At 44.6% G+C, this 19,247-nt stretch overlaps 1 protein-coding gene across 1 annotated transcript in view; it reads right to left on the bottom strand.

The window, feature by feature from the left end:
- Positions 1-19,247, bottom strand: part of SMTNL2 (smoothelin like 2) — a 41,232-nt gene that overhangs the window by 7,395 nt on the left and 14,590 nt on the right. Inside the window, exons 2-7 of the mRNA XM_090025192.1 lie at positions 7,306-7,393; positions 6,296-6,538; positions 5,453-5,515; positions 4,063-4,138; positions 2,019-2,189; positions 969-1,086 (exon numbers count right to left, since the gene is read on the bottom strand). Of these exons, the coding sequence (XP_089881318.1) occupies positions 969-1,086; positions 2,019-2,189; positions 4,063-4,138; positions 5,453-5,515; positions 6,296-6,538; positions 7,306-7,393 (759 nt within the window). The remainder of the gene's footprint in view (positions 1-968; positions 1,087-2,018; positions 2,190-4,062; positions 4,139-5,452; positions 5,516-6,295; positions 6,539-7,305; positions 7,394-19,247) is intronic.

Raw genomic sequence — 19,247 nt, 5'->3', positions numbered from 1 at the left:
GGATGGCACAACATGAAAGTGAGCCCATCAGCAATAGCCAGCCCTTTGCAATCACAGCGAAGAGTCCAGAGTTCCTCTGGATTTGCACCAGTGCAACAAGACAGAATTGGGCTTTTTTGATACATAACACTTAATTTTTTTCCAGTATAGAAAATCCAGTCCCTGGTCTTTCTGCTTAGAGCTAAAATAGATTTTAATAATATCCCCAACAAACTGAATGTTTAGAGCTCAGGAATAACATGCTGTCTTTTGTTTTATTGCCTAATAAAACTCTTGAATGTGCACCATTTTGCACTCACACATCTGGGAAAGCTGTTCTTTCCCCTGAGAATTACACTGAGCAATGCAGGCTGATGCCAGGCAATTTCAACGAAAACTTATAAACCTAACTCTCTTCTCAGTTACACTCATACAGCCTCACAGGACATGAACATGTTGAAACCGGGGGAATTTAATCCCCACCATTTGCTATATCCTAACATCTTTCATTCCAAAATAGAGCAGCCCATTTTACCACATAACAAAATTATCTTAATCTCCATGTAATATTAACACAGAGCAATCTCCATCCCTATTCAGATGTCATCCATACATAAGGTACATACACTCAAACCGTGTAATGAAGAGAAAATGCACTAATGCAACGTAAAGACTGTACACCTATAAAGTGCTCCATCTAGCAAGGCACTTAACCATTCACTTTTGCTCTTATGTGAAAAGTCTCATTAACTTCAATGGAATTGCTCATGTGCACTTACTTTTGCACATGCAGTACACATGTAGCAACACACATCAAACTGCATTTTCTTAGGGCCTTAAGGTCCTGAAATGAATATAAGCAATTGCTTGGAGTGTTTTAGATTGCTTCTCAATAACAGCAGAATCCATATTTTTCAGTACAGTTTCTCTAAAAAATATTTGTGAGGAATTCGGAAGGAAAAGCTCAGAAAGGGACAGGGTCTCCTCACCTTGTATCCTATGGTTTTTGAGCGACACCAATCCAAAAGAATTTGCTTGATGCTGCTTGCACTGGCAACCCCAAAACTCTGGGACCTCTTCAGCTTTGCTTTGGACTCTCCTTTCCCTCTGGAAAAAGAAAAGGGACAACAGACTGAAGTCTAGAAAAGGTTAAAAGACTCCTGTCAGCTACATCCTTGCAGCAAAATACATCATAGGGGACACCAATACACTTTTCCAAGCCCACCACCCTGCCAGTGCAGGTTTCCTTTGCCAACCACAGTTTTCCATGCTTATTATTCTATATACCATTTTGGCTACCGTGGTATAGTTTTGAGTAACCCTGGTTTTCCGTGGCCGCGCATCAGCCCGCCACCTGCCATTTTCCTCATAAGTCTTTTGTCCTGCCAACCAGAGCTTTTTCAGCCACGGGAACTTTCAGGAACCTGACCCCAGCGGTTGGCGAGGGAAACCTGTATGCCACTGGAGAAATGCAAAAAAATGAAACCCCCATCTTATTGATGTCAGGAGGAAATCTTGGTTTTTCAGTAACACCAGGATTTCACCTGTATCTTCTATTTGGATTAAAAACATTTTAAAGCCAGGACCACAGCACATACTGCCATAAATAACAACATGGTATTTCCAGTTCCCTCTCATAAGCCTTAGTAAGCAGCCATGCAGAGGAAATTTTTTATAATATCCCTGTTTAAAGAACGGACACCTGCTGGGCCAGTAAAGTGACTAGACAACAGCAAAGGCAGCTTGTAGCTACAGCTCTGTATTTCCTGGCTTCTTCCTTTTCCAGGTTGACTATGCAATATTATTGGATCTTCAAGCTCATCATGAATTGCTTACCAAAGGCTTGATCTAACACTCACTGGAATAAATGAAAATTTCACCAGTGACTTCACGAGAGCTGGATCAAGCCCAAGATTTCCAGCCATTCAAACCCTGAGAGATATCGTCAGCTAGGCAACCTCCACTATAATCAGCGAACAGACTTTTTTCCCCATTACTGAGCCCACTCTGGATGCAATACTGCCTAAGGAATGACATACTTGCCACTGTCCTGTTCAAATTTCTCAAAGAGAGCTTTCCTGGACTGCGTCCCCAAAGTCCGTGGCAGTGTCTGCGACCTCACGAGCTCTCTCCTCCTTTCCACCTGGCGGTGCACAGTAGGTGGAGGGGAGTGGGATTTGGGGGTTACATCGCTGTAACTGTCAGTGACACTGCAGAAAAAAAATCACAAGAATGCAAAAATAATCCGTTAAAAGAGAAATTGTCTGGGGTGCGGGTATCATGATGCAGCACTGACATCAGCTCCAGCAGAACTCCAGGCATTTATGCATACAGGGGGATATTTTCAAAGGAACCCCAATCCCATTTTCACAACTGACCTAAGCATTTAGGAGCTTAAGTTTCATTGAGTCAATAGGACTAAGGAACCTAAGGCACTTTTGATAATTGGGCTTGCTGTCTAAATCACTAAGACCTCGCAGCACAGAGCAAAGGAATGCCTAATACCTTGACAAATCTGGGCATTAGGAGCCTTAGGAAAGCTGAGGAACAGTGGGATGAAGTGAATGATTCATGGTCATATAATAATTTACAAACATCTGGGAAGAGAATCCTGTCTCCCAAAATGAACATCCTTCTGTGACTCAAATGACAAACAGCTGGTGCAGCACCTTTACCTACCAGCCCATCAGAAGTTTAATACCCAGGTTAGGCTAATTTGGGAGGCAGATGCAAGCCCCGTTAAGGAAACTGAAGTTGTCTGCCCTTCCATTTGTATTGCTAAATATTTTGCATGCTGAGGATGCCTTGATATCCCCAACAGCAATGGTGATACCGCGTAATCCTACACTAAACAACTGTGCCTTTGAATTAATCAAAAATGTGTGGTAGTCAGCCTTCCCAAGGAGGGCAGAAAGTCAGCCTGTGTCCTGCAAGGCGCTTGGAAACCTAACGCTAGGAGCTAAGCTCCAAGCCAGTGAAAATAAGAATGTTTGATGGGTCATGTGTGCAGTTTCCAAAAACAGACCCAAAATAAAAACTTCAACACAGCTGAATACTTTAAAAGGAGCTGACAAAGGGCCCAGCATGTCCATTGAAGGACAATTTGAAAAAACAGGCATTGTACATCCCACACATGCTCATTCACAGAGATTAGAGCTGAGCTAGCAACAAGGCAGGTGATAGCATGGTGCTCGGCTCGCTGTACGCAGGCACTCAGATGTTCTAGTAGCATGGGGCTGTAGAATACCCTGTTCCTGGAGCCACGGGTCACTTGTCTTGTCAAAGCACAACCGAGTACACTGCAATCAACAGTCCCATACTGGATGGGGTATTCAGCTAGATCAGGGGTTATTGAAGTTATCTGCCTAGCTCATGTAACTCCCATCCAGTCAGTAAATGAGCACCTCATCTATTAATGGATTTATCCTCCCAAGTACTGGCAATGCACAGGGGATGCACATGGGTGCATGTGCACCCTCTGAGATTGGTCATGCACCCCCTGGAAGCGCCAGCCGCGAAGCTGGAAGTGCTGCTGGAAGTGCCCTTCTGGTCTTGCCGCTGCAATCTGGTGCCCCCCCAGACTCAGGAGGCACCAGTCGCCCATGCTCCCAAGACTCCTACAAGGCAGAGAGGTAGTGGTCCTTCTTTTACAGGAGGAAAATGGATGTGCAAAGCAAATGGAGGACTTTTTCTGGGTCATGTAAGCAGGCAGTAGCAGGGCCAGTAGTTACACCTACATCACTTATGTTTCCACTTAGCACCTAAACCACAAAGCCACCCTCCCCCTCACCCAATGATGACAGCTCAGTAACCAGACAGTATTCCCAACCAGCTTCAAATATTGTCATGTTGGCTTTCATGTCAACAGATGTAAACCTCAGTTTAACCACCATCTTCAGCTTGACTGTTCCCTAGCCACCGAGCTACAAAACCTATCCATTCCCCACTTCCCTGCGCCTCAAATGGGGCATCTCAAGCCCCTTCTACATACTTGGTTTGGACCCAATAGGACTCACTTGGTCTCTGTATTTAAGGTATAGTGAACACACTTGTTAGTGTAACAAAAATCAAGGAAAGGCCTACCTTGCAGTAGCTTTGGTTCCACTAGTCATTCCGTAGCTCATAGCTGACACAGACTTTGTGACGGAAGTGCTTTTCTCTGCGTAAATAGCAATAAAAACGAGATGCATCGGTGCTAAGTGTTTTCCCCACCATATGTTTTTAATCAGCTTCCTGACACATGGCCACACACTTATTCTTCCTCACCACCGGGAAAAGTTGCAGGTTATTCTGCCAGCAGAAGCTAGCAGGCTCTTGGGGAGGGACCTGTCCCACTGCAGTGGTGTTGAAGAGCTAAAACATTCCTCAGAAAGCCTTGGGACAAGCCCCTTGGTGCAGACACTGCGTCTCCAGGCAGACTCATTCTGGCCCCTCTACAAGGCGCAAGCTAAGAAGTACAGTATGCTAGCGATGGAGCCAGTGGGAAGGCAGTGCAAGAAGAAACAGAGCTAAAGCGCAGCTTGCTACACTCTTGCTGGAAAGTCATATGCAGCCCTAGTCATATGGTGAGATTCAGAGTTGCTTTGTGGGCTATTTAGTTTCTGTTGGGAACCATTTCAGCCCCCCAAAAGCAGCCCAGACTCCAACGGCTGCAAAGTCACCAACTGAGGGGGTTGGAGCATCACAGAGCCCTTCTCTTTCCCACGAGCCCCACCGCTGTGGTCTACCTGTGCTGCCCAACAGAAAGTCATGTTTGCCCCCCTTTCACCATATTGCATAAGATGTATCAGATCCAGTAACATCGGGACCTCAGGGCTAGCTTTAGGGTCCAAAGAGAAAGTCCCTTGCGGGAGGCTGATTACAGGGTATGTTGATCGTAATGAAAGATGGCACTGTGGGTAATTCAAAATAACCTGTTTTCTTTTCTTTCCTTTGCTTGAATGGAACATCCAGAAGTTTGCAAAGAAGCTGAATGGGCCAGGGCATGGACAGACATAACAGTTATATTGGTATGGCATAAGTGGAACAAAACTGATGTAACTTTAAACCTGTTTCTTTCTGGGTTATCGTTACAGCATTTTAACTCTCTTACACTGCTTTAGAGACATACAGACCTAACACTTACTTTGTCACAGCTGATGAGCACTCCAGAGGGCCAACCCTTCTTCCCCTTTTAAAGTGGCTGAAACCTACATCTGTCTACAGCCTCTGCTATGAACTCATCTGAAGTGTGATCCAAAGCCCACTGGAGTCACGCGAAAGCCTTCCCCTGACTTCAGTGGAGCTGCATCAGACATCTTCATGATGCCTTGTTACATTCTCAGCATTGCTATGTAGTCATGACTTGAACCGACTGTTCAATTTATGCTGGTTTGTGGAGAGAGGAGCCCAGATCAAAACCCCAGAGCCAAACTCACGAACAGCATCCTTGCATAGTAGGATGCTTGCAAGGAAGGTAGGGAAAAGCACCCACCTGCAGTTACAGAGGTGCCCACTGTTCTCACCGAACTGGAATTCCAGGTCTTCACAGCACTCACTGAAAAGGAAAAAAGGGAAGATGTGGGCTAATTTCTTTGTTTTCATACAAGGGAAACCCCAAGAAACAATTGTTGATTCACATGCAAACAGCTTCTCTTTCACGTTGATAACGGGGCAGAACTCCCCTTTCACAAACAAGAAAGGCTCTGCTGAAATCAGTGCAGTTCCATCAGCGTCAAACCGGTGCAGTAGGAGAACTGAGCCCGTGAAGTCCTAAAATGAACATGAGATTTTGACCTCAGAGATCCAAGTAAATTAAAAATGCAAAAATACTGGTTAGAAACTGAAGAATTTCAGCTGAGCACCAAAATAATTTTGGTTCAAATACCAAGCATTCACTTGCCAGCAAAACAAAAAAAGTGGGGGTTTTTTTGTTACCAGCTCGTCAGAACTCCTTTGTCTCATTTCTGTCTCTATTTTCTTGCCTGGTCCCCTTTGTTATTCTGGTTAGGTCACCTGAAATTTCTTCACCTCCATTTCCTCATCTGTAATGGGTTCCTCATGAATAAAACCCTATGGGTCTGATCCCAGAACCACTGGACTCAATGAGAGGATTCCCATGGACTTTAATGGGATATTCCCTGAAGTGTGAAATTTATGTTTAAATAAATTAGGCTATAAACCCTGCAGCTACTAAGCTTGCATGAACTGCACGTCACCAAAGCATTCAACACCAAACAGCTAGAAGATGAATCAAATGATGATTTTTACTTTATAAAAATACCAGACCTAGCTTAGGTGAACAAATTTCTTTCATAGCTAGACATTTCTCTCTTACCTGATTGGTTGGACGTTTTCATCACAGTCTCATTTTTGCTCCTGCTCTGTCCTATCAGGCCACTGGATGCATTGGCTGTCCCTGATGATGAGGAGGTTTCTCCAGAAAATTTTTCTGGCACTCTTGTCACTGCAGTCACAGGAAGGTGTGGCATTTGTAAGGACACAGCAGGGGCATGTGCTTCAGGGGAAGAGTTTGACATGGGAGGAGAAGAGATCACTTCATGTGAAACCTTTGCCTGACCTAGGGGATAAAAGGAAACAGGGGAGGAAAATTATGTTATTTTCAGCTATTTTTAAATTTCAAAACAAGCCCCTAGGCACAGTGGCTTTATTTCATTTTGATTTCTGAAACACCGGATTAACTAGATTAATTTCCCCTTTAACAGTACCATGTCATTCTCAGGAGACTGAGCATGCTGAAATCGAGCTTTGTAAAAGTCATGATGATGCCTTGTCCTATATGGCAGTCTACTATGTTTCATTTTGGAGCCACTGTGCCTGCTGCCACTACATCTGCTCCTGGGGACCAAGTCTCAGGACTCCTCTCTTCTTTTTTGTTGGTTTGTTTACTTAAAAGCTCTCTGCTTTGCTTTCCTCTTGCATATCATGGAGATAATAAGACCGGTTCCCCAGAAGGGAAGGGAGAGTTAATTTAGTAGCACGCAGAATTCTTTAAAATGTACGGACAGAAAGGCACCCAGATTACTAAATCTTATTCAGAATTACTGGAAATTGCACCGATGATGCTAAGATTTAGGCCCAGATCCTACACTTAGGAACAAGCTTACTAAGTCAGTGGGACTACTCATAGTAGAAAAATGAAGCACATGCCTGAAGGTCTGTAAGATCATCAGCACAGTACAATAATCACGTTGAAATAGTATGAAGCTGACACTTGCAACACCAGGAAGTTGCTCGTACCGACACAGCCCGACTTTACACGCAGCCGTAGTTTGCCGGGGAGGCTGGTCTTGGAACTTATTTGTCTTTCCTGCATTTCTTTCTTACCTACTGAAGACTGATGTCCATTTTCAATGATGGTGGAATTAGAAATTTTTCTCGGCTCTGGTTCACTATGGTCATCCAGGTCCAAGCTCTGCAAAACATAAATACACAATAGCTCAATGATGCTATGCCTTGCAAATGATCAATGGCAGAAGCTGTAGCAACTTCTAGAGGCTCCGGTCAAGGTCAGGTATCTGCTATACAGCGGGGCCAATTTTTCAGTACCGGACTGATTACTTGAGCAGTATAGGCGTTACCTAAAACGAATGGAACGAATGACTTACAAGACTGCCCAAGGACTACTCTCAAGTATATATCCAGTGGTAACAGGGCATAACACAGGCAGGATGGCTTTGCTTTCCTCTAGCACTCAAAGTAAACACCATATGTATTGACCATAGAAGGACTTTTCTTAACCATGGGCTTTCAAAAGTGTGATGCCATCTTTCATGCTGTGGGCCCAATTCTGCAAAGGCTTTGACACATGCATAAATTAACACACACCCACTAGGTCCATTTAAGCCACTGAGACTGACTTACATATCCAAAGAGCCTTCATCAAGGAGGTGCTGAGTATTTAGGGGTCCCCAGCACCTCACACAAGGAGGCAGGGATTGCACTAAGAAATGCAGTAAGAAATGATCCCTGTGCAAATCTTTGATGGTCTGATTCACTTCAATGGGATCATCCCCACGAGCAAGGCAGCTACAGCCTGACTTTGTTTGCAGGTTAAGGCAAACACATGTACTCCTCTCCCCATGTTGTTTGGATGATGCAAGGTGCAACTTTTTCTCTGTATACACAATGAAGTTGCTACCCTTCCACCAACCCTTCCAAGCCCTTCCCTAGCATTTTTTACTTCAAGAATGATTTAGTGCACTGTACGTGAAGTAGAAGTATAATTTATGAGACAATAAAAGCATTCCCACCAGGGCAAAACATGGAAGTAAGCCCATAACTCCTCTCAACATTAGCTTGAAGACACCCTTATGTTTATACATGAATCTTCTTTATACAACATTTATGGAACATCACATAAAAGTTCTTAATGTCCTATACAATTTCTGCCTATTTGACTGTCTAATGACAGTCAACAGAATTAGACAACATATGGAAAGGATATTACGGGGGAAACAAAGAACATCTTGGAAGCTTACAACAGCTACAACTTGTAACTTTCAAAAGGATGTTATTTTTGGGAAGACCACAACATTTTCGATGTTTTCTAATTTATTTCTGGGCAAACCAGCCAAGAAGATTTAGTTTTTATGATCATTAAAAAGAAAGGATGCAATTTTGGGCTTCTAGGAAAAAAACAGCAAAAAAAAGGAAAAAGAAAAAGAAAAATGTTTTGCAGTTGCGTGCTCGCTTTGATTAAAAATGCCTGTGGTGCTTGTACCTGTTTCTGGGAAACTGAAAGTTCCTCAAGCTTAAAGTGCATGAGAAAGTTTTCATTTGACTGTAAATAGCCCAGCATTAGGGCTGGCCCAACAAGTTAATAAATATATCAATCAATCTGCACCAGTCTCTGTGTTCACTAAATCCAAACAAGTCACAAAAGAAAACATTGGATGCTGGAACTAGTTTCTTACGTTTGAAACAAAAGCGACACGTCCATTTCTGACTCTAGACTATACGGATTTTAAAAAGGTGCAAGTTCTCACAGTTTTTTGCAAAGTCTTAAACAATGTCCAATAAACTTCTAATTCCCCATATCCTCAAGTAGCTTAAATCAGCACAGCTTGGCCAAGGCTGGCAGAATTATGCGGAGACCTGCTGAAGATCTGACCCCCTGTGCTGCAAACTAAATGCATTTCCTTTTTATCCGTGTTACTATCAGAATATCACACAATGAGAAACCAAATAATTTTAAAAACACAACCATTTGCCGCTACGTACCCATTCATTTGGATTTATGCAAGGTTTTTGAAGAATCACGCTGGTTCGAAAGTTAGAAGACGACTTGTCTAGTTAATGTTAAACTCACACTTACATTTTAAAAGCTCGCCAGGGTCAAACAAAAAAGACAACTGTAAAATAAAATAGACTGACATACAACAGAAATAGGGGATACTTCTAAGCTGTGTCTGTTCATTAACTGAGCTTCCCTGTTTGGTTTTTGCTACCCAGAAAAATATTTCGGAAAGATATTGGCCCTATTGCTTATTGTACCACAAGAAGGCACTTAAATACTGTAGCTGTGAAGGTGATATAAGAATTTATGTATAAAATGAAATAGAAAACAGAAGGAAGGGGCAGTATGCCTTTAAGTAATAATTTTCCCTGGTCTCCCCATTTGGTTTTCATGTAGGGATACTGTGCAGAAAAGCTGGTGGTTTCACTTCACATATTTATTCTGTGGCTTCATAATAAACGATTAAAATCATTGTTACTGGAAGTGAATTAATTTCATGCAAAATACAGAAACCATATGATCAACCCAAGATAATTCATCAGAAAATGTAGTTTCCTGGCCCTTATGTGATGCTTAATCTACATCTGTTTATACTCTCTCAAATTTAAAGAAGGATCCTGGACACAGATTTTTCATGCCTCACAGTTAGCTTTTAAATCATGCAAAATAATCTCTTCTTGGGCTTAGAATTCACAGCGAATTACTATCACATTATCCACTTTCTGAGATTATTAAATTCTTACCATTTCATAGCCAAGCGGGGAGATGGTCTGTGGTCTGTGTCTATGCTTTCCATTAGTTTCAGATGGCTGGATTACAACATGGCAGCATAAATGTGATTTGGTCGTGCAGGGCAGAATCATGCAGTGTAGCATAAACCTACGTCACTGAAGTCAATGGAAGGCTTTCCCTTGACCTCCACGAGAGGAGGTGGGAACCTACGTTTGCAAACTATGAGTGGACTCTGCTGTGCAAGGCTACAGCACAATTTGGGAGGGTGGGGAACAGTAAAAAGAGGGTAGGATCCTATTGATCTGAACAAGGATTGACCTATGCTGATTGATCTACTGCAGGGGTGGGCAAAATGCGGCCCGGGGACCGGACGTGGCCCGCCAGGCCATTCTATCCGGCCTGTGGGGCTCCTCAAAAATTTAGAAAATTAATATTAATCTGCCCTGAGCTGCCTGTCATGTGGCCCTCAATGGCTTGCCAAAACCCAGTAAGCATCCCTCTGCCCAAAATAATTGCCTGCCCCTGAGCTGCTGGCTCTAAATCAGCCTCTTACCCTGGTAACAGGCTGCAGAAGAAACTAGTTATTAGCAGCAAGACACTGAGACCATTTTAAGATCAGCTTGACCAGATAAGATCTTTCCAGTCTCCTACGTGGGCCGGATCCTGATTTCGGTTCCTTCTGGAACAAGTAAGAACAGAAGCAGGGCGTTGGGATAAGATTTCCAAATATAACAAGAGTTTTCAGATGCATTAGCTTTCAGGGGCCCAGCTTTAAAGCAATTTGATTTCCCAAACATCTGAGCAGTCACTCCTGGAAAAGGGGCCCCGTTAGGTAAGTCCACTGAAGTGCCCAAAAACTGGGGCATCCCAAACCACTAGTCACTTCATAAAATCTTGCCCCCCTGTTCATCAGGAGGTGGAACTATGACCAAGACTAAGGTCCAGTCCAACCAAAGCTTCACGCTTGTGCAGTTTTAAAGCACATGGGTAATTGTACTGATTTCACATGCTTAATGTTACAAGGCTACTCACATTCCTAAAGTTATACATCTGATTAAATGCTTTGCTGGATCAAGGCCTACAGCTTAGAAGAATACGCCAATGTATTCTTCGGTCTGCTTACCCTCGAACTACAGAAGCCACATGTCTTGGTTTAATGCACTAGCCTAGTGAAAAGGCACCAGTGTGTTTTATTAGTATATTATTTGGAGCTTCATTAACAAGAGTAACCCTCACGGTTCCTTTGTTGTTCCTTTGTTGTTGCATCAATTAGGCTTATAGCTCAGGAAGGTGGCTTGGTTTGAGGATGGTCCCTCAAAAGTAGCTTTATCCTCCTCTGAGAAACATCAGAGATCGCACACACCCATACTAAGATGCTGTGACCCAGGCCTAGAGAAACAAAAGAAACTTTTGCCCGTTTCTTTTTTAAATAGACATGGATAGAAAAGGAACAAAAACCCTGTCCAAGGCGGATGATCAGAAGTTGTCCCCGTTTCCCAGCATTTTCACCTGCTGAGAGCTATTTAGAGACATCAACACATCACGTACGTCACCGGGGTCAGCTTTTCTAAATAGCTCTGTTCCATCTAGGCACATAATTCAGAAGAAGTGATGCCCGACACACTGGGTTCCTTATGTCACCACTTACTTGAGTCCCTGAATGGGTGCTGAGGTCTTCTGAAAATCTGGCATTTAGCCTTGCTCTCCAGCACATCAATTACAAAAGAAACCACATCTTTTATAAACATGAACTTGTCCCACCGTCTTACCAATAATACCTAAAAATAATCCTTTGCTTGTATTACTGCACCACCTGTCCCCTCTGTGAAAGTTTCTTTGTGCATACATGGTAAAACAGAATGAAACTCTGACTCAGTGCTGCTAAACTAAATCAGTAACATCGTGTACAGATATCGTAATTTTTAAAAATAAAAGCTGCTTTGAAACTTCTCTTTCTACCCCAAGATTAGCAGCAGTTATGTTGCAGGAATAAATATAGTTACCAGCCAGGATTCATCTGAGAAAAGTACAGCAAACATCACCCTTCAGCAGCTGTATTTTTATTCTAGATATAAGCCATGCAAAACAAGGAGGTCTCAATCCCTCACTGAAGTGCACTGGATTACCTCCGCTGACTTCCATGGAAATTTGGCTTATAATAAATATTTTGCCATATAAGTCCTGAGTTTCCCAGTTGTGCTCCTCATCAGGGACTATTCACCCAGTGCAGGCAGCTAGCCCAAGTTCTCCCTACCATTTAAGAACAGGAGCAAATTCCACCTACTGCCCCCATGACATAACTGAGACGGGGCAACCAGGACAGCAGCCCTGGGTGCTGCCTATGTGCGGGGATTTGGGGGGTGCGAAAGCCGTCACTGCCACAGCAAGAGCTGATCACACTGCTTTAATCAGCATAACAGGAGCAGGTGCTCCCCAGGTAGAGAGCTGCACTGTTATACCTCTGGATTGCCCTTCACTGTGAGCAAGGTCATCCCCAGACTCAAGGATTCCCACAGGTCATTTCTTAAAGTGATGTTATCAAAATGGTAAACTCTAGGGTGCTAACCGGGCCCGACGCGGGGGGCGAAGGGGAGGGGGCACTGATCCTATCCGGCCCTGATGCGACTGCCCTGCACGTGGCCAGGTGTGCAAGATGGAGCAGGCACGTGGGCAGGCAGGGTCTTCCTCGAGACTGGCTTGGGACTCCCGTGGGCAGGGCGTGCTCAGCCAGGCAGATAGGATGGGGCCACGGGTGGGCAGGGAGCAGCATCTGGGAGCGGGACAGGCAGGGCCAGGATCGTGGGGCAGTGACAGCACAGGGCCGGGACCCAGGGCAGAGCCACGATCCACTCCCTGCGAATGACAGCTCTGCCCTGGACCCCGGCCCTGCACTGGCACTGCTATGGATCATGGCCCTGGTCCTGCGTTGTCACTGCCCCGTGATCCCAGCCCCAGCCCTGCCCACCCCACCTGCTTCCAGAGCCACTCCCTGCCTGCCCCCGGCCCCATCCCGTCTGCTGACCAAGCGCACCCTGCCATTACGACCCGGACCTCTTGCTCCATCCAGTGCCCCCGGCTTTGGGTGCAGGGCAGATGGGCCGCGGTGTCTAGGCAGTAGGGCTGCTGTCCCCATGCACCTGGGGACAGCAGGACTGGCCGCACACCCCAAGGCCTGGGCTGCTCCCCACCCCTGGGCCAGATGTGGACCTGCCCCGGGCCAGACAGAATTGAAATTGGTGCTTTCCTGGTCACATGTCAAAAGTGATGCGTTTCTTATCAAGCCTCTGGGCAGGATTGTAACAGGACTTTCAGGATATGACCAGGATTTATCAATCACTACTCCTACACTTTGGCCAGTTTGTCTGAACTCTGCACTGTGCAAGACAGTAGGTGTGCAAGACTCTGTAGTCGACTTTCCTCCAATGCTCAGCAGAGCAACATACTGCCAAGATCTTCCTGACCATTTTGCAAAGCATTAGCTTAAATCTGTTCCAGTAGGAGTCAGTAGTAAAGTTCAGGTCAGCTTCAAACAGGAGCAAAATTGGCGCAGTGCTGAGTGCCTTTTGAAAATCCCATCCTCTGAAATCCCTTTTCTACAGGGAAGTCTGCAAAATAATTCCAGGGGTTTTGTAAGCTGCACAGGTAGGTCATATCTGGATCCTTCCACCCTTGACAGCGTCACCTTATAAACTATAAGGAATTATTTTCTCATCTGGCAAAATACTGACATGACTTGTTTGCTCTAAATGGGTCAAGCAGAACAAGAGTTATCAAAACACTGCCAAGATGCTGTATGTGTAGGATGAAAGATGTCAAACTTAAATCGAAACAGAAAGCACAGCTAACTCCATTGTTCTCTAGAGGACATGCATTGCTTTGGCATGCACAGAAACACATGCCTCCTGCAGTAGGCACAGTGACTTTCTCCATGTGTAACAAACATTTAATTAAGGGAGTGAGTGAAATCCTGACCCCGCTGAAGTCGAGGCCAAAACTCCTGTTGACTTCAGTGGTGTCGGTTTCACCCACTGTGTGGACAGCAACAGGACAGAAATTTAAACAAAATACTGCCTATCTTGCTATTGCTGCCAGCAAAAAACTCTCAGTGATTTTGAAAATAGATAATAGACCCTGCATAGTAATAACAGCTCGGTCTTCTGCAAGCACGCTTGTGAGCTCAGGCTGCTGAGCATCTGGGATTGTGTATAGCGGTGAAGTGGTGACCTGCAAGGCGAGCCTCTCTTCCCAAATCTCCCAGGACTTTCCTCTGAGACCCCCAGCTAAGTCCCTTGCACTGCAGTTTTCCAAAGCAGCATCTGATTTTGGATGCTGGAGCGTATGGATGCTCACATTTAGCCTCCTGGGTTTGGATTTTTGAGACACTACCCACAATCAGTTCCTACTGATTTCAGCTGGGGCTGGGGGTGATCACAACCTCTGAAATTTAAGCCTGAGGAGTCAACATTTGGACACCCCAAAATCACTGTACATATAGACGCCACTACTGAAAACAGGCCTTTACTCCCCTGTGCCATGCTCTCCCCCTGTGCGAAATGGAAGATGACAACGTCCTTCTCCCACCTCCCACTGGCACGGTGAAGTGTAACGCAGTGGTCTATAAGCTGCAATCATAACGAATGCTTAATGCCTGGCAAAGCGGTGGTCCCCGTGCTATGTCATGGAGTCCCTGTGTCCCCCACCAGGCCTCCTGCCCACAGCTGAAAGGGTTTTTGGATTTTAAGAGCTTCACCAGAAATGCAAAACCAGTTACCCTGGAATGAAAGCGTTTCTTGGATGAGCCTGGGTATGAACACAGGTGATGATGACATCCCTTTCTGAGGAATGTGCTGCCTGGGGTTCCTGTAACGTTTGGAAAATCTGAGAGAACAAACATCTGCCTGAGACGCTTTGAGAGACATTTAATAATACACTCAGAAATGTTCATTTTCAGCCTGGAACTGTCAATCACTCTCAAGTTCTGTATTGACTAAGACTCCGGACTCCAGTTAAACAGATTTTTTTGTTTTAAATGAACATGTAGAAAGAAAGAGAATCCAGATGGTGATACGTGTTGATTCCAGTCCATCTGACGAAGAACAAGACTATTTCAGTGAATGAGATGAACCAGATAAAATTTGGACAGATCAAACCTACATTCTGTGTGTCCCTGGTCCCTCTCCGGGAGACAGGGCTGCTGTAACTCCCTACTGCATAGGGCTGCTTGGCCGCTTTGTTTCACTTGAGTTTCTGAAGTCCCTTCAGATCCTCAAGTAAAACCTGCCGTAGAAGCGCCAAATATTAGCCTTGAGTATTTCCCAGCACAAACGCTGGGTCCTTTATATTTGCCCTCTGTTTTCTGAGAATGTAAGAATGCACTCAGGTCGTATCTTTGAGGCCTCCTCTGCAATCTTGAGATCTAGAAACGTGATTTAGGGGGAAGAAAGCCCTCCAAACTGAGATTCTCACCTAACTGCATGTCGCCAGGAGCCAAGGGTTTCATAACAACACCAAATACCATGAAACGTGTGATAAAATCACTTGAGTTGGCCAGGTTCAGTTCACAATGTGCATGTGAAGAATTATTACGTGCTCCGGGTGGAATCCTGGCCCCACATAAACCCAGGGTAAAACTCCCTCTGGTTTTCAAAGAGCCACGGTGACATACTCTGTGCTTCGCGCATAAATAGATCCCAGATACATCAGAGAAGGGGGAAGCACAAGAAGCGGGCAGGACCACAAACTAGATCACAACACAGCAGAAAGCAGCATGACATGATCTTTCCCTCTTATGTCTTGGGTCAGAGCAAGAAGTCATGGGAAGGGCATAATCTAGTAGATGACATTAGCATTTGCCATCAGGAGGTGATCCGGCCACTTTGAAAAGGCCCTTGGCACCGTGACTATATTAGGAAAGCTACTGTACACATTGGATAACCTCCTTAAGGGTGTGGTAGAAGCCCTTTTTCTTGGCGTGCTTCTAAAGCTGGAAAAAATAAATGTGCAATAGGGAGCAATTCTTCTCTGGTAGGAAGATGGATGTAATGATCTAACGGGCCTTTTCTGGCCTGGGCCAAATGCTATTCTGCACTACCCCAGCATGAATCCAGAGAAACTGCACCTAAATCAGTGGGGTAATTCCAGCCGTGGAGCTGAGGGCTGCAGTTCAAAGACGACACAGCAGGAAGCGTGTTCCCTGCTGCCACACTGTGAGCCTTTCCCCATCTGACTATATAAAACATAATGCATTCCAGGCCCAAAAGTGGAATGACTGGTTCTTTTGCCAACTAGGAAGAAAACCAGATTATCCAGGTTTTCTTCAGAAAACACAGTAAGGATGATTTCAGGAAGTTTAAATCCAGAAGGGGCTGTTATATCATCTAACCTGACTTCCTGTATATCACAGGCCATTACATTTCAACATGTCTTGACTGGATGCTTGAGTACCAGAGGCAGAAAAGAGGAGAGATCCAGGTGCCACCAGTGACCAATGTCCCGACAATGGCACAGAATAGATGGGGAGGGGGAGGAGGGTGTCCAAAAGAGATCCTAGCAGATAATCCATGCTCTGTGCTGCTTTGAGCATAACATACAGATTGTCTTTAGCCACCCTTCATACAGTGCATCGCATAGTCCAACAGCTCCATTTGCAAGACAACCTGATCTCATGCTAGCAAAAATAATAATCCTGACACTGGATTGACAAAATTGCAGAGAACAAATAGGTCATCTGATCCAGGAAAGACTGGCAGGGAGAACTCCACTTTGCATAATCTCCCGTGACCTTCTGCAATGTGCTTTCCAAGTGGATCTCCCTTGCAGTGCTCCAAAATGAATGGCAGGAGGCGGTCCACACAGGAGGCCACCGCCTGATATTCAATGCAAAGACTTTGCTGCTGTCCTGAGGCCTTTCTGAGAAGGGACAAACAAGCAAGGAGTCACAGTGCTCCTTTTCTCAGCCAAATCTCCACTTCCCCCCCATGCCTTGTTTCCTGATGAGGCGCAGCAAGCTTTTGGCACATGCAGGGGGGCACTCTGGAGGGAGTTATGAAGTTACCGTCATCGTTTTCACGGACAACATGTTAAGCACGATGAAAGGGGACTCTCTTGTGACAAAATCAAAATAGAACACCCTTGCTACATTTTTAGACCACCCTATTCATGCAGGCACTATGCCCAACTACACATGCTGCAGAAAGATTGCTGGCGATAAGGTTACGGGAGGCATGTCAGACAGAGGTGATTAGTGAGAAAGGACAGGACAGAAGACCTCTTCCTCCTCTAACAATCACAAGCAGGTAGGAGAGGGAATGCAGGGGTTTAAAATGCTGACAAAGAGCAACAGATTGAATCACGCGGTGTTGATCTGAGCAGAGCTGCTATGGCTCGGGTACCCTGTTTTTAAAAACTGCCCTTCAGACGCATCATATTCTCTACCCCCAAGCCCACTTTTGTACTACTGACTCCCAGATTCCGGTCTCTTCTGGTGCCAAATAAAGAGTGTGGTGCCAACAAGCCAGATAATCCTTTATTTCAAATCACAGTGGCTGAGTGGCAGAAGCAGAGTTAGATGAAATGCACACTTCTCTGTACCAGGCATTTGCGCGGCTAAGCAGAAGTGCTGAGTACTAGGCTCTAGGTAGCAGTTTTATTTTGTTTCATGTGCTCTGTCTGCCTGCACGCTGCATGCTGCTTCTTTCATGACCTGATATAAGGACAGAGATCTACAGGAAATAACACTCCGGACATATAAACTGCTTCTTTCTGTCTCTACTGTTGTACCTTTGAGCATGTTTTCAGACACTTCCTTCAGCTGGATGCAGAGAATGCCAGACTTCACATCTGGACTTGTTACATTTACACATGAAATAAGTTTAAAAAAAAGAATGGAGCTAGTACTCAAACCAGGTTATGAAAACAGTTAGGATGTGATTTATTTCTCCACTGGACATTGGGAAATGTAACCTTTTAACAAAGCAGTGATTTCAGACTCAGTGCTAAACAAGTAATAATTTATAAGCTATACTCAGAGTAGTACACAGAGTAGCCACAATCATCACACAGCCCCAAAGCATTTTCACTTTGTGGTCCTACAAGTCTTGTAGGTCGCCTTATGCTGAACCATCCTAAATTGACACTACTGATTATCTTGTGAAATGCATTTCCCTGGTCGCTTTAAATTTGCTGCAAGGGGCAGGCATTTGAAGCATTTATTAACTTCCTTTATTAGGTCTCTGATCATTATTTATGTTAGCAACAAGGATTTCAGGCTGGGATGTTAGCAGTGTAAAGTATGGCAAGTAAGGACAAGTTTGTCCTCTTGGTATCCTCTCTGTAGTGTTAGAGATGGGCCAGAACTAGACTCGCAAATGGAACCACTTAGCATTTGGGGATGTGGGTTGGATTTTAATTTTTGGATCAGAGTTAGCTCTTGCACTTCAGGTTCCCTGTCAGATAAGGATTCTCTCTATCCTCCCACTACATCCTTGTGAGATGTCACCTTAATATGTGTAGATCTAACAGAAAGTGATACATCACTGAAGGCTGAAGAGCTGGCCATGTTTTAAATCCTTCCCTGCAATGCTAAGTCCTAGCCTTAATTCAGACTCAGCTCCAGGTCCCAAATGAAATGGAATCCAGATCGAAATGACTGAGTTCGATTTGAAGAAGAAAACGACTGCAGGGCAACCGTCAGATTTCAGGGCTCAGCAGTGAGCGGAAAGCTTGGTGGATGGTGATGGTTTTGAAAACAAGAAAAGCAAACTACAATGAAGGCTGATTAGTAAGTTAAACTGAAAATTGGGACTATTGCTTTTACTCTTTCACAAACATTATGTGCATTCACTACTTGCACAAGGAGGCAGTTTGACAGCCCTGGGATACTGGGTTTTATTCAACAGGAACCACTCTGGACCGATGCTGCTGCCCCCTACAAGTGAAAGGAGAACTCGGCCTTCGTGGCCTATTCAGTCATTGTCTTTCTGTGAAGGGTACTAAAGAAGGATCCTATGGGAGCTGGGGAAATATCTGTGATGTGGACACTGTGCTGTATTAGCCACTGTTTTTCCTACCCAGAAAGACGGTTGCTGAACACTGTCTATGAGATACAGCATCCTCTTACCTCTCATTGGCTCCAGTGTAAGTAAAGGAAATGTAGTATTTTACTAAATCTGATCCAAATTCTTTAAAACCCTTGGCTACAGCAACAGGACCAAATTGTCTACTAATAATGTAACAGAGTAATGCATTTCCTACATGTTGACTTCTGTATTTAAACACAGCGAGGAAAAGGTTATGCATT

Source organism: Crocodylus siamensis, chromosome 13, assembly GCF_052110815.1.
Source record: "Crocodylus siamensis isolate JL-2025a chromosome 13, ASM5211081v1, whole genome shotgun sequence".
Taxonomy (NCBI): domain Eukaryota; kingdom Metazoa; phylum Chordata; order Crocodylia; family Crocodylidae; genus Crocodylus; species Crocodylus siamensis.
The sequence above is the reverse complement of the archived record's forward strand: the minus strand, read 5'-3'. Positions and strand labels throughout refer to the sequence as shown.